The sequence below is a fragment of the Centruroides sculpturatus genome, unplaced genomic scaffold (assembly GCF_000671375.1).
Source record: "Centruroides sculpturatus isolate CEXI.00-Female unplaced genomic scaffold, Cexi_2.0 scaffold200, whole genome shotgun sequence".
NCBI lineage: Eukaryota > Metazoa > Arthropoda > Arachnida > Scorpiones > Buthidae > Centruroides > Centruroides sculpturatus.
Genome location: NW_019384495.1, coordinates 228699 through 242040, shown reverse-complemented (window position 1 = coordinate 242040; position 13342 = coordinate 228699). Strand labels below are relative to the sequence as shown.

Genomic DNA, 13342 nt, shown 5'->3' with positions numbered 1-13342 from the left:
GTATAGGTAGAGAGGGCTGTGGAAGTTCTAGAATGCTGCTTGCCTAAAACATGTTCTTGTATCCTGTTTCTCATAGAACACTTATAGGACCCAATATACAGAAAGTTCCTATTGCATCTGGTGTCCCTAACAGGATAACACTGTATAAACCAGGAAGTCTGGTAGGGTTGGGAGGGTCCTTTCCATTATGAAGTATGTTGAAAATAGATTGGCACCTCATGAAGGCTATATGAACAACACACTTAGCAACTTTCGTATACAATGAACTTAAGTAGGAGTTAAAGGTAACAGAAACCTATCACACATGTGGACCCACCTGGGATCCACTTCATTGCTAATTGACCAAACTGGGGACCTGCAATAGCATCCTTCTGTATATCTTGGTCCACTAAGCATTCTATGAGAACCAGGATACAAAAACATGTCTTGTATGGTACATGCAGCATACTAGAACATTCACAGCCCTCTCTACCTGTACATCAGATCTAGAAATTGCGGTGGACCTAACTCCTTCTCACCACACCCCATATGAAGCACCTCAGATCACTGGAGACCAAAGAAATATTTAAAGCTTGTATAATCATCATCTTGTATAAATTTTGAGGAGAAAATGGTGTTGTCAATGGCCTTGCAGGCTCTACTTGACAAACAGTTCAGTCATTGGTTGAATCTTCATTATGCACAAGACAACACATGCACAGCTTTGAATTTTTATACTCACACTTCAAATTCTGGTTTAAATTTATATTTCTTTCAAAAAAGCTTATATGTTCTGAATGATGTTCCATCTGGTAACTGTTATAGCACCTGAAAAACAACTCAGAAGGAGTTGGAAAATGTTTGTCTTGGGATAGTATTTGGTTTTCTTCACACCAGTTATTGGTTCTGTGTGTGTTTATTAATAAAACTATTCTAACAAAATATAGAACAGAATTTAATTAAATAAATTCAAATTTCTTCTAATTCAATGTCACGACTTGGTGCATTTATCGACACTTGGCAAATAATTTCATCATCCACTTTTAATTCATACAGATATGCATTTCGGGCTTTTGCCCCTCTTCAGTCTGTTACATCGATAGGTTGTACCTATCGATGTAACAGATGCTAATTATTTGCCAAGTGTCGATAAATGCACCAAGTTGTGACATTGAATTAGAAGAAACAAGAAGACATGGTTTCGACAAATAAATTTCAAATTTATATAGGATGTCAAAAAAGTTTCTGTTCAATGAAAAATATTTAAGTTTTATGTACAATGTTGCAGTTTCTCCTAGAGCAATGCTGAAAATGTCTCTCAGAGGCCTCGAAATCTGGTGAGTGAGGTCTGGAGACCTAGAGGGCCAGATTCCGTGGGAGTTTATGTGATCAATGATGACATCTTTCAAAAACACTAGTCCAAAAACTAGAACTTCTGTGAGCAAGTAGTAATACCATCTACTGCAAAATGAAAACATGGAACAAATGACTTACGGGTTTCATATGCAATTGCAATGCTGTATGTACAACTGTAATGTCATTACAGATTTCTCACTACACAGCAACTTTTTGCACATCCAGTATATAGTGTAGTATTGTCAATTCAAAAGTAAGTGTTCAATAAAATACAGTACGTTTCATGAATCTTAGCCATTCTATAAAATTTGGTTTTCTATGCAAGAGCACCACCAGTCTTACCCCTTAACTAAACTTTATAATTGGCATCCAAGTGAGAGCCATGGAATCTCTTGTGAAGACAGACTAATGTTAAGATCCATTTCAGCTTTTTCAGTTGGAAGTGTGAAGTAGTTTCCCTAAGGTAAACAAAAACCCCCCAAAATAAACATAACTAAACACAAATGATCGGAAGCAAAATAACGTTGGATTCCTTCACACAGTGCTATTATAATATGCAATAGAGAGAACAAATTCATGTTAACACACAGATTGAAGGTTATAGAAATTTAATAGAATATGATGTACATCTTGGGTCATATATAAACTGTCTAGAGTCCTATTTGGATAATATAAATTTGTGATATGACATGTAATAGGTGAATGTAATAACATTAAAAAATTGTCAAAAGAATCACAGATCATTAGATTGAACGTTTTATCCTCAGGTCGAGAAACTTGTTTTGTATTCCAACTTGGCAACTGAAAACATTGGAAAGCAGCCAACAGAATTCAAACTAAAGGATATTTTGTTATAATAATGTAATTATTATAACAATAACTCAATAAGAAAATATATATTATCGAAGTAATGTTAAATATTTAAACCTTATTAGAATATCTTCAAAGTCATAAATTCTTTTCAAAAATAGATTAAACATTACATATAGCTTATGTTTTTCAGAAGAATTTACATCCCTAAAGTAGGGTGACCACCCATTCCCAATTTCTGGGGATAGTCCTCATTTTTGACCTTCTGTGCCTGGTAATGAAACGTCTCTGGTTTTTACCCCGGAATGGAGTCTTGTTCCCGCCTGTCCTTGTTTTTTTTGTTTCCTTGTGGTTACTGTAATATTGTTGATGCCACAGTTTTTCAACCAGAGGACTTGTCCAATGTCTTCATCATTTCCAGGTAATTGTTTTAAATGAAGTAACCAATTTTTGAGAAAATGCCAAAAAGGAGCAAAACTTTAAAATGAGAATGAACAATTATTTATTGTGACATCTTCACAAAGCCAGTTTGCAATTTTTCATTCTCAGTATTCTCAATACTTTTAGTAGTGTCTTGCCCCTGTACATTGTACTTTTCCTGTTAGCAATAGAGTCATGCAGGTCATCTGTCTAACTCCTTTTCAGAGAAAAATTTTTAATTGAAATAACATAACTTCTGGTCTAAAGCAAAAGTTCATATATAGGTCATCAGGTCCTCCTGCCACTACATTTTCCATATCTGATCTGAACTTTCATCTATATAACTCTGTTTTTGTGACTAAGGATGGACAGACAGGCAAACAACAGTGAGAATTTATAGGTCTAACAATTTTTTCCCCAATTCCACTCCAACAAAAAATATAACTAAAATGCACCAAAAGTAAATAGCTATAAATCTTATTAGAGGAGAGCTATTTGATTGAAGCAAATGTGCTCAATCAAAATTAAAATGTTTAGGTCTTAGTCATATGTATGGAGAGTACCCATTTAATAGTACTTATACGTGTAGGCTGCTACCGTGTATTCTAAAAAGTGACGAATGACACGTGTCCCTGGATTTGCCAAAAAGAAACTGATCATCCTGCCTATAAAGATGAGTCAGAAAAACCCGAAAATATTTAGATTTCAAATGTTTAAATATGTTTTTTATTGAGTTATTGTTATGATTTCTGCTTAAAGAAATGATAGAATTGAATTTTAATGTGTGTACTTAAAATATATTTTCACACTTCACATATCAGTTGTGTACTTTAGCTGTAATACCTTCAAGATTTCTGTAGATCTACTTGATCATCTTGGCAATCTTCTCACATCTTTCTTTTAGTTAATTTACAACAACAGGCAATTTATAATACTCATCTCTCTGCTTGCTAAAAAGTCAGCTAGTTTACAGGTTACTTCATAAATCTTGGCTGAGAGCAGCATGTTATTTAAATAAAATTCTGGAACAATTACAGAGTACATCAATGACCCGAGACAAGCTTCAGGTCCCATTAAATTACGTAACCTGTACCTTACTCATACTAACACAGACCTCATCCCGTTAAATTATAAGCGGCATCCATGAAGTCTATGTTAAATTTTAAAAATTTATTATTAAAACAGCGTGAAACTTACAGTTCTTTCATCAAAAAGTAAGCAAATGCAAACAGTTTTAGTCAGCATATCAGTACACCTCCACACAAACACCATTTGTCAAGATAAATTATAAAGATACATTTTGTATTTGTATTATGATAATCAATAAACTTATTACAATCTGAAAGGATCGAAATTAGCTCCATACAAATTATTAAAACTTTCAATACGAACTGAAAAAAACGATAATTCTTTACAAAATATATTTGACAGGATTCATTAGTAGAAAATTGCAAGTATGTATCCGTATTTACCGACTGCAAGAAAAACTCTAAAACGTTCTTCATTATTTGAACGAATTAATTAAAGGAAAATAATTTATAAAAAAGATTGCAAATTAAAAAGAAAATACCGAATAGAATTGTTAAATATGTCTATCAAAGTGCAAAGTCAATGAACTGAAATAAATTTGTAAACAAGCACTTGATTTTGAGAAATATTTTAGAATCGCTCAGAATAGAATAAATTAAAAAATTCAAGCATTTTATAGCATATTTGAATGATTTTTACAGTTTAAAATAATTAATATGTAATAGTAAAGCCAACAACCACTGCCGTACACCATCGGGCTACTAAATGGCTACATTAATAATAAATTACCAAACAATTATTAAATTTATTACGAGACGGCACCTAACGCCTCCCTCTAGGATCAAATTGTTTGGTAATTTACTATTAATATAGCCGTTATATAGGCCAGTGGAATTTGGCACTAGATGGCTTTATAATAATAATGTATGTTTATAGAGTTGTTTGTTTAATTAATACTTAAGGAATTATGAAAGTATGTCACGATATCAGAGGATGCATAGAGGATTGCCTCCACTTTTAATCTAAGAAACCTTAATGATTCACCCCACTAATAACACCCAAACGACCGAAAAAGAACGGCATCCAGCCTATTAATTGAGAAAATCATTTCTAAGTCTCTGAAGTTTTGTGCAGACAACCGAATCCAGGAACATCAGACGGGCGATAGCGAGACGGATAAAACCAAGAAAAGCCACGTAGCGCATAACATGCAGACGTATCGCATCGAGTAATCGATCAATCAAAACCGTTTCAAATCACTTCCTAAAAACACATATTAATAAACAAATAATAATTCAAATTTAGAATATTTACTTTTAAACATTAAAAATATCGAATTACTATTTAATTAAATACATTTATCAAGATTTAATCAGCATTAGTTAATTTAATATGTAGAAGTTACTTTTAGTTAATTAGCTCACATGTAAATATATAAGAATTTGACTGAAAGTAACTTCTACCAAATACTATAAATTCCATCTTTGGTTAATTTAACTACGTTGTGCTTAATTCGCTAATTATTTAATTATTTAAGCATTAAACGACGATTTATATCGAAAAAATGGAGTAATAAACTGTTATATATTTGATTTTATACAATATTTACTAAAAATTTAATGAAATGAATCGACACGAAAGAAAATAAATCTCCACCCACTCACCGTCAGCCATTTTGCGAAACTTATTAATTAATATAACCGATAGATGGCAGCAGTTCTAAGCGAATTTTATTATTTTGATTTTTATTATTTGTTTCTTCGTTTACGTAATTTTTTTTTTTTTTAAGTTTAAATTATAAATTTAAATTCAAACTATTTTATAATTTAAATTAATTTTTAAATAAATTATTTAAACTAATATTATACTTCTGTGGTTTATTTATAAAGATTGCATTTTACTGTATTTTTGGAGTTTTGATGTCGATGCCGCTTTTTTTGCATGCCTTTGTTAGATTGGATTTTTTTCAAGATTTGTTTTCATGACATGTGTGGATGCTTTACTAATTTGCTAATAATTCGTAATTGTTTTGGCTGCTAATCTTTTTCGATGAACAAGTATTGGAGCAAGAGTGTCACCAGTCTCGGAGCAAAATTCATATGTACCGGCTCATTAAGTTTATTATAAAACAAGAGGACTTTCAAACCATTGGCCTTAGTTTATCTGGATCTAGCTACATTTGTTATTGCCGAAGACTATAATTTTCATACCAACACTGGAATAAAGAAAATAAGAAAGAAATATGGATTGTAGGATTCGTAGAATAATGCAACTGAAAAGCGATCTACCAAGAGGGGATGCCTCCTGAAGACTTTTATGGGAAATATGTGCCTTATATAGGTAACACACAAGTGAAGAAAACAGCCCATTTGCGTGTTATTTATTTATTTATTTATGGTTTTAGGCTCTTTACCGCTCAGAGAGCACAAAAAGGCAGGGTGTTGCGAACCCACTACTACTATCTGCTTGACCCTTGGTGGCCTGTTCTTAACTGAATAGTATAATTGAAATGATATTTTTAATGATGATATCATTTATAAAGCGTACATAAACAGTTATAATTCTTAATTATATTTAATTTGTAACAGAAACTGCATAAATGGATAATTAATTGTGTTTATCCCATTCTATAATCGAATCAATAATGTAGAATCCAATATAGAATTTTATTGATTAGTGAAGGAACCGAAAATCAAACCAATCAATTTATTGCCATAGAATTTAGTTTGAATATATTTATACTAACAGATGAACCTGGCGTTGCTCTGGCAAGAAGTAACGAAAGCGAAACTTAAGAATATTAGATTATAGCCGATCTTACCCGTTTTTACCGGGTGCAAGAAATAGGTTCACTCTCTTCCGAGACTAATTAGAGAATTTTTGTTTGTTTGTTTAGTTGTGGGTGATCTGCCTAGGGGGATGCTTTCCGGGAGGTCTTTTTAAGGGAAACTGGCCCCTATTTAGGCGTTACCGACGTGGAGAAAACCCGGAAAACTTCACGTGGCCAGCCCATCCGAGCGAGGCGAGAACCCAGGATTGAACTCCCAGTGTTCAGGGAACAAAGACCACATGGCCACTGGTTGGCCTAGAGAATTTTTAGATTGGTATAAAACATGTTCGATTTTCCGCAAAAAAAAAAAAAAACGTATTTAATTAAAATAGTACACTAAAATCTGAATTCAGGGTAATCCTTAACTCTCTCCCTCTCCTCCGCGGGGGAAATTTCGGGAATGTCCCTTCTTTGTGTATATTCTCATCACGTACCCTAACCGTGTACTAAGTTTCAACTTTCGACTCCTAACCGTTGGGCTCTGCGCTTATTATTATTATTATTATCAACCCATCTCGATTATAAGATTAAAATTTTATTACCGTTTACTCGATATTTACTTACGTAAGTAAAGTCATCATTGATTCTTCTTCCTTTATGTAAAACTTTTCGTTAAAGTGTACAATTTCTAACTTGTACTATAAGTTATGAGTTATTATTAATTAAGTATAATTCAGAAGTGCATAAATAATTTATTTGACACAGATTATAAATAAGAAATTTTAATAAACGATAAAAAAATAATTACCTTACTCGATTAAATTGACTATTATATTATAAAATGCGTTTTTTATATTATCATTATCTTTCACGTTATACTATGTTAAAAACCTATTCCATATTTTCAATATTTATGTTTGAATTAATTAAAATGTGGAAAAATCAAAACCATTTTAGTATTCATTTAACGATAAGTTGGCAATGTTGTTGCTAGACTCTCACAATAATTGCTACCATTATCTTTATAACTATTTAGATTGGTTCGGGAGATATTAAGGGGTTCATATCTCCAGAACTAACGGTCCTATTTTCTTGAAAATTCCTAGAAGGATTTCACCCTAATACACAAACCTCATTGCAAAATTTCAGAAATTTTCGACAGAAGGAATAGGAGTTATTAAACTTTAAATTGAATGAAAAAAAGCGCACCACGTACACACTAATATCCGTACATATGGAAAAGAATCCCAGCATTTTTTGAATTTCTCGACATTTCGGTTCAAACACTTGAAAATCTCGAGGAGGGGTCATTTTTTGATCGATCGCCAAACTTTCCTAACCCAATACTCGTATAACAGCCGCAAAACTAAGAACGTATTATAAATATAATACGTTTGTACTGTACATAATAACCTTAACGTTGTGTAACTCTTCGCAAGGCATTTTACAATCAAATAAAAATCTTTTAATCATAAAATTCACTACACGTAAATGTCGAAGGTTTTATAAATTTACTTTACATAAATAAATATAAAATTANTACGTTGTTGTTAATTGTAATTCGTCAAGAAACATTTTATTATATATTGATCTTAAAAGTCTGCGCATTTAAATTGATCGAAAGTTTGAACGGAATTCTTTCCTGTAAATAAAAATATATTAGACATTATGTCGGAATCAATATATCGAATAGTATTATGTTAATTGTAATTCGTCAAGAAACATTTTATTATATATTGATCTTAAAAGTTTGCGCATTTAAATTGATCGAAAGTTTGAACGGAATTCTTTCCTGTAAATAAGAATATATTAGACATATAAGTCGAAATCAATATGTCGAATATTATTTTGCTAAATATCGTTTAGAATGGAACACACACACAGGTATACACACATACATAAATGTCCACAGAATTTTGTATTTTGTTACATATTTTGAATTTAGAAAGTCACAAAACGCGGAGATTTGCGACGAACTCAAATGAACAAAATTTACACGATTCCAATAATTCCTTTAATTACGTATACAAAAAATCCAAGAAAGTGAAATGCACAATATCTATAATTTCTACAGATGAAGTAATTCTACTTAATGTAATTTAATAATTTTAATTAATTTATCCGTTAATAATGATTATAGTAATGAGCTTCTTCAATAATGAATTTTTATTTGTTTCAATTTAACAATATAGAACAAAACGTGTATAAGAGAATTCGCGTTTATCTCGTTGTGCATCCGTGTCAATAAAGTAAATGGGAATACAATTTATCTGCCTATCAATCGAGAAAACTGTCAAAAATTCATATATATATTATTAGATGGAAATACACAAGAATTTGTTTTATTTAGATTCACTCAAGTAAATTGGAATATCATTCATTATTCTCCCTTTATATTAATGTCGTGCACTGAATTACATTAAGTGTAAAGTTCGTATATAAATTTTATATAATAACAAAATTTATTCGATTTTCTATTTGTACGGAAATTATATCAAAATTAAAACTTTTCACAATGTTACAAGTAATTCTATTATTGAACTAGATCTAATTTATTTATTACAGTAAAATAAATGTAATTTTCTAGAAACGAATCGAAACGAAAACTTGACTATTCCTTTTTTACAACAAACAAATTTTGTGTAAATTGCATGTTTATTAAAGTAGGATCACTTTTTTAAGGTAGCCGCGGGACTGAGAGAATCTTGATTAGAGATTCTGCAATGTATAATATTGCTCTTCTATTTGAAAAAAGCCGTGTTGAACTTTAGTTGATAGAAAACTAAACGGGTCTGACCCCACTTCTTAGCTTCTTGTGAACTCCAGCATAATGGCACTTTCGGGCTTCAAATTCCACACAAGTAGAAGATGGGATTACGTTAATTATAAGCACTGTTATGAAACGCGATATAAGTGAAATACTACTTTTTGAAAATGTAATTTTGTAAAATGATTACGATGTGAATGAAATTGTGGTTATATTTCATAAACATGTAGAAATACATACTCGTATTGATGAAATTGTGTGTTGAATCTCATCACGGGAATGAGTAAAATTTCCAATCAATCTTTGCATTTTCTGTAAATTCGGACGGTTAAATGCATTTTTTATTAATATGGACCTAATATGCAGAAATATTTAAAGAATTCGTTACTCTAACCGTAATTTATTAATAATTGCACACAGTGAAAAATATTAAATCATAAATTATTGTATTTTTTAAAAGTTGCATCATAAATGCGAATGAAAGTTGTAATATAAACAATTGATAAATATTACCGGTATTTGAAAACTCTTCCATAACCCTTTTTCTGCTGTTTTTGCAGAATTTTCTCCCACAATTTTTTATTTTGCTTGTATTATTATTATTATTTTACCAACAATGAAATTATCTAATGATAAAATTCGCAGTGGTGCTTATCAAATAACATGAAATGTTCGTTATTTTGAGTCGATATTAAAATTTGGAAAGGGGGGATACCTAGATCGGTAAAATACGCGAATTTCTTCCTACAACTTCGGTTTTTGTTCGGGGTACAGTTAAGGTTTTAACGAAGTTCGAGCGAATACGTAATTAGCAAAAAAAGTTGAAATAAAGTGATTAAACAAAAATTATTAAAAATATCGTAAGTAACAGTTCACAAATGCGTATATAGAGATATTTTTTGAAAGGGGGAAATGGTCTTCACAATTTGAAATCGATCGAACACACTGTGCTCGAATGCTCGTGTAAACGCGCGCCATCTATCGTAGGATAAATTCCAGAAACCTTCGCGGGAGTGTATTAAAAATCTTCCAAAAGCTTCGTGGCAATCATACTATGCCAGAAACATTCGCGGGAGTATATTAAACAACTTCTCGAAGTTTCAAGGCAATCGGATAAACGGTGTGGTAATGCATGAAGGACACACACACACACACACACACACACATACATTCATTTTTATATATATAGATTATATGTATGTACAGTATGTAAATTATATATAATACTGTACAGACGATAGTAAACTCAATTTACCCGCCTAAACTCTCCGTAGCGTGACGCTGGAAAGTAGTTCGGCCGTCCGATGACGTTTTACCGAATTATAGGAGTTTTTTTACCATGTTTGTACGGATACCGTCGTAATTTTTTCGCCGTCATATAGGAATCCGAACTACAGGAAAACGTGTTATAGGGGGGTCGACTGTACATAATTAAATGATTATAGGGAAATCTGAAATAATTATCTCAAATTATTTATCAAACAATGAAATATTGAATATTTTGCAAACTTTGTGACAATTGAGATCGCTGCTTTACACAAATTAAATGTATTCTTACATAAAAGAAAAATTGTGCGGATGCAGAATATAAAAATCCAATTACATTAAGTTGAATATCCCAAATTGCTTTCTGCCTATAAATATCCTCTATACACATCGATGGTACTACATTCAATATGCCACGAAATAAAAGAAATTGATTGTTTGGAATCGTGTTCCATTTAGATAAATGATATTTTAATACAGATTTATCAAGCAGCAACTCTTTAATACAGATTTATAATGGAGTAATTTGCAGGAACTGGGTTAACCTCTTTATACAGAAAATTATACATTAAAAACATTTTTTCAAATTGTAATTATGTGGTTTAAAAAGTAAAAATAAGAAAACAACATTTCTTCTTTCTTATTCTTAACTGTAACATTTCTTCTTTCTTATTCTTAACTATTTCTTATTCTTTCTATTTCATTTGTATTAAATTACTCTGCAAATCGACTAGTATTGAAACTTGTATTATATATTCAGTACACAAAATAATAAAAACGTGCAATATTAACGAATTTTTCGGTTCTAATCGCTATTGAATGAAAAAACACTTAGTCTGGCGAATAATGCAAATTCTACAATGTCCAGATGGCTACGCATCATATTATTATGCAACATTCGCGGTGAAAATATCCTTCAGTGATGATTTTTTTATATATATTCGTTTGCAAAATTTAATTAGTATTATAATTCCCAGACATTAAGAGTTAACAAAACCTCGAACGCTTTCTCTGATAATTATTCTTTCATACAGATACATAAACATTCGAATGAGAAAGATTGTTTTACTTGATACAGACTATATCTGTCGTTTTCTTATCTGACTGTATTAACTAAAAAGACTTTTACCGTGGTTTTACCAGGCGCCTTGATGTGGGCCCGCCAGTTGCCAAATAGATAAAACCACAAAACTGGGCTGGACAAGTGGAGTTTCCTTGGTTTGCCTCACGTTGTAACATCTAACTAGGGCTCTCATACAAAGTCGTTTTGGAAGACATCCCTCCCGGCAGATCGTCCACGTGTCGTGTTGCAATAAACAACTAATCTTATCCTCTTCCCGGGTGTGTTGGTTGATTTTACTTTTCCAATTGTTAAAATATTACAAGAAAAAGTATTGTAATCGTGCCAAATTTGTCTTTCCGAGTCTTTTGCAAATCTCGATGATCTCTGGCTTCCTGAACCCAAAACAAAGAAAATATATAAATAAACAGAAAAATGATGATTTCATGAACAAAAATATAAGCGCGAACGATTTCCTCATATCTTCAAATTAATTGACTTAACATCGGTTAAGTTAATAGGACTATAGCAAAGTGAGTGCCAGCTTTGCAGTTACAAGTTTGTTGCCACTCTCTTATACAAGTACGATTGATTTTTCTATTTTACCCGGATACGCTTGGTTTATAGATAGAACACTACTTTCAATTTAATCTTATCTTGCATAGCTAAAAATTATTTTAATTTTAATATTATAAGAATTCGTAAAATGCATTACAAACGTGTAGTGAAGAATGACGTAGTGTGCCATACCTGCCGTTAAAATTGACAAATTACTGTCTATGCACACGATTTATTTCTACAAAAGTCGATTTCAATATACAGTATTTAGATTTAGGCACATCGAATCATATTATTCGAAAGTCCTCGGGACTATATAGGTAATTTTTCGGCACACAAAATGGAGGATAATAATTAGGGAAAGACCCAATTATTATTTACCTCTCTTACTCTTTCCTATTAAATTCTTGTCCACTGCATCCGTATGACCAAATTTCATCAGTATAGAGCGGGCAACTGGATCATTTAACTGGATTACTGTACTTGTCTAATTCTATATTTTCTACTAACTTTCTTGCGTGAGTCGTTCTCAATGAGTCAATCAAAAAGGAAATGATATCAACGTAACATTTCGTTAACTTCCCTGTCGACTTCTCAAGTTTTTAGCTTTTGTTAAAGTTTTAAGATTTTGTTAGCTTTAATTGGTATTTTGTGAACACCGCGGCATATAACACGAAAACACAAACGTTACCTGCTTGTAACGTAATGCTTAAAACAGTATAAGGCAACAGATTCGACACAGGATACGCATGTAAAACGTCATCACCGAGAAAACTTCAAGAAACGTTTAAAACAAGCACATGTGCTCCTGCAGGAAACACTTGTGCGTGTTTTCAAATATTATATTAAGACCACATCTCTCATGTTAAACGTGCATCGTAAAGATTAAAAAAATTGTTATAGAAATCAATGTAAATTTACAGAAATCATCAACTCGATTGACACGTACCGGGCGATCAGTTGATGAACGGAAATCCTACCATATACTTTGCGCCGCGAATTTTGACTTCAAATATTTCAACAGATAAAATCACCAAATGTTGCAAGAATAGCAAAATAAATAACTCGTTGCTGGATTTTTGTATAAGATAAGGTTATTATCATTTATCAATCGACACTCGTGTATAATAGGATAGAGTTTCATCAAAGACATTCTATTTAAATTTCAATAATTCGGGTATTAAATGGATTTTTTTTCCTTTTTATCATAATAAGCCACTATTATAAGTGTAATATTTTAAATATTTTCTAACAAAAACTAAAGCTTTTACATAAAATCGAAACAAAATCGTTCGTTTTATAAACTTATTTAGAAACATCCATCTTT

At 31.6% G+C, this 13342-nt stretch overlaps 1 protein-coding gene across 1 annotated transcript in view; it reads right to left on the bottom strand.

Moving 5' to 3' along the window:
• The window catches only part of LOC111621893 (rabankyrin-5-like), a 42606-nt gene extending 37299 nt beyond the window's left edge, over positions 1–5307 (bottom strand). Inside the window, exon 1 of the mRNA XM_023364146.1 lies at positions 5259–5307. Within this exon, the coding sequence (XP_023219914.1) occupies positions 5259–5268 (10 nt within the window). The 5' untranslated portion in view covers positions 5269–5307. The remainder of the gene's footprint in view (positions 1–5258) is intronic.
• Between the last annotated feature and the right edge of the window lie 8035 nt (positions 5308–13342).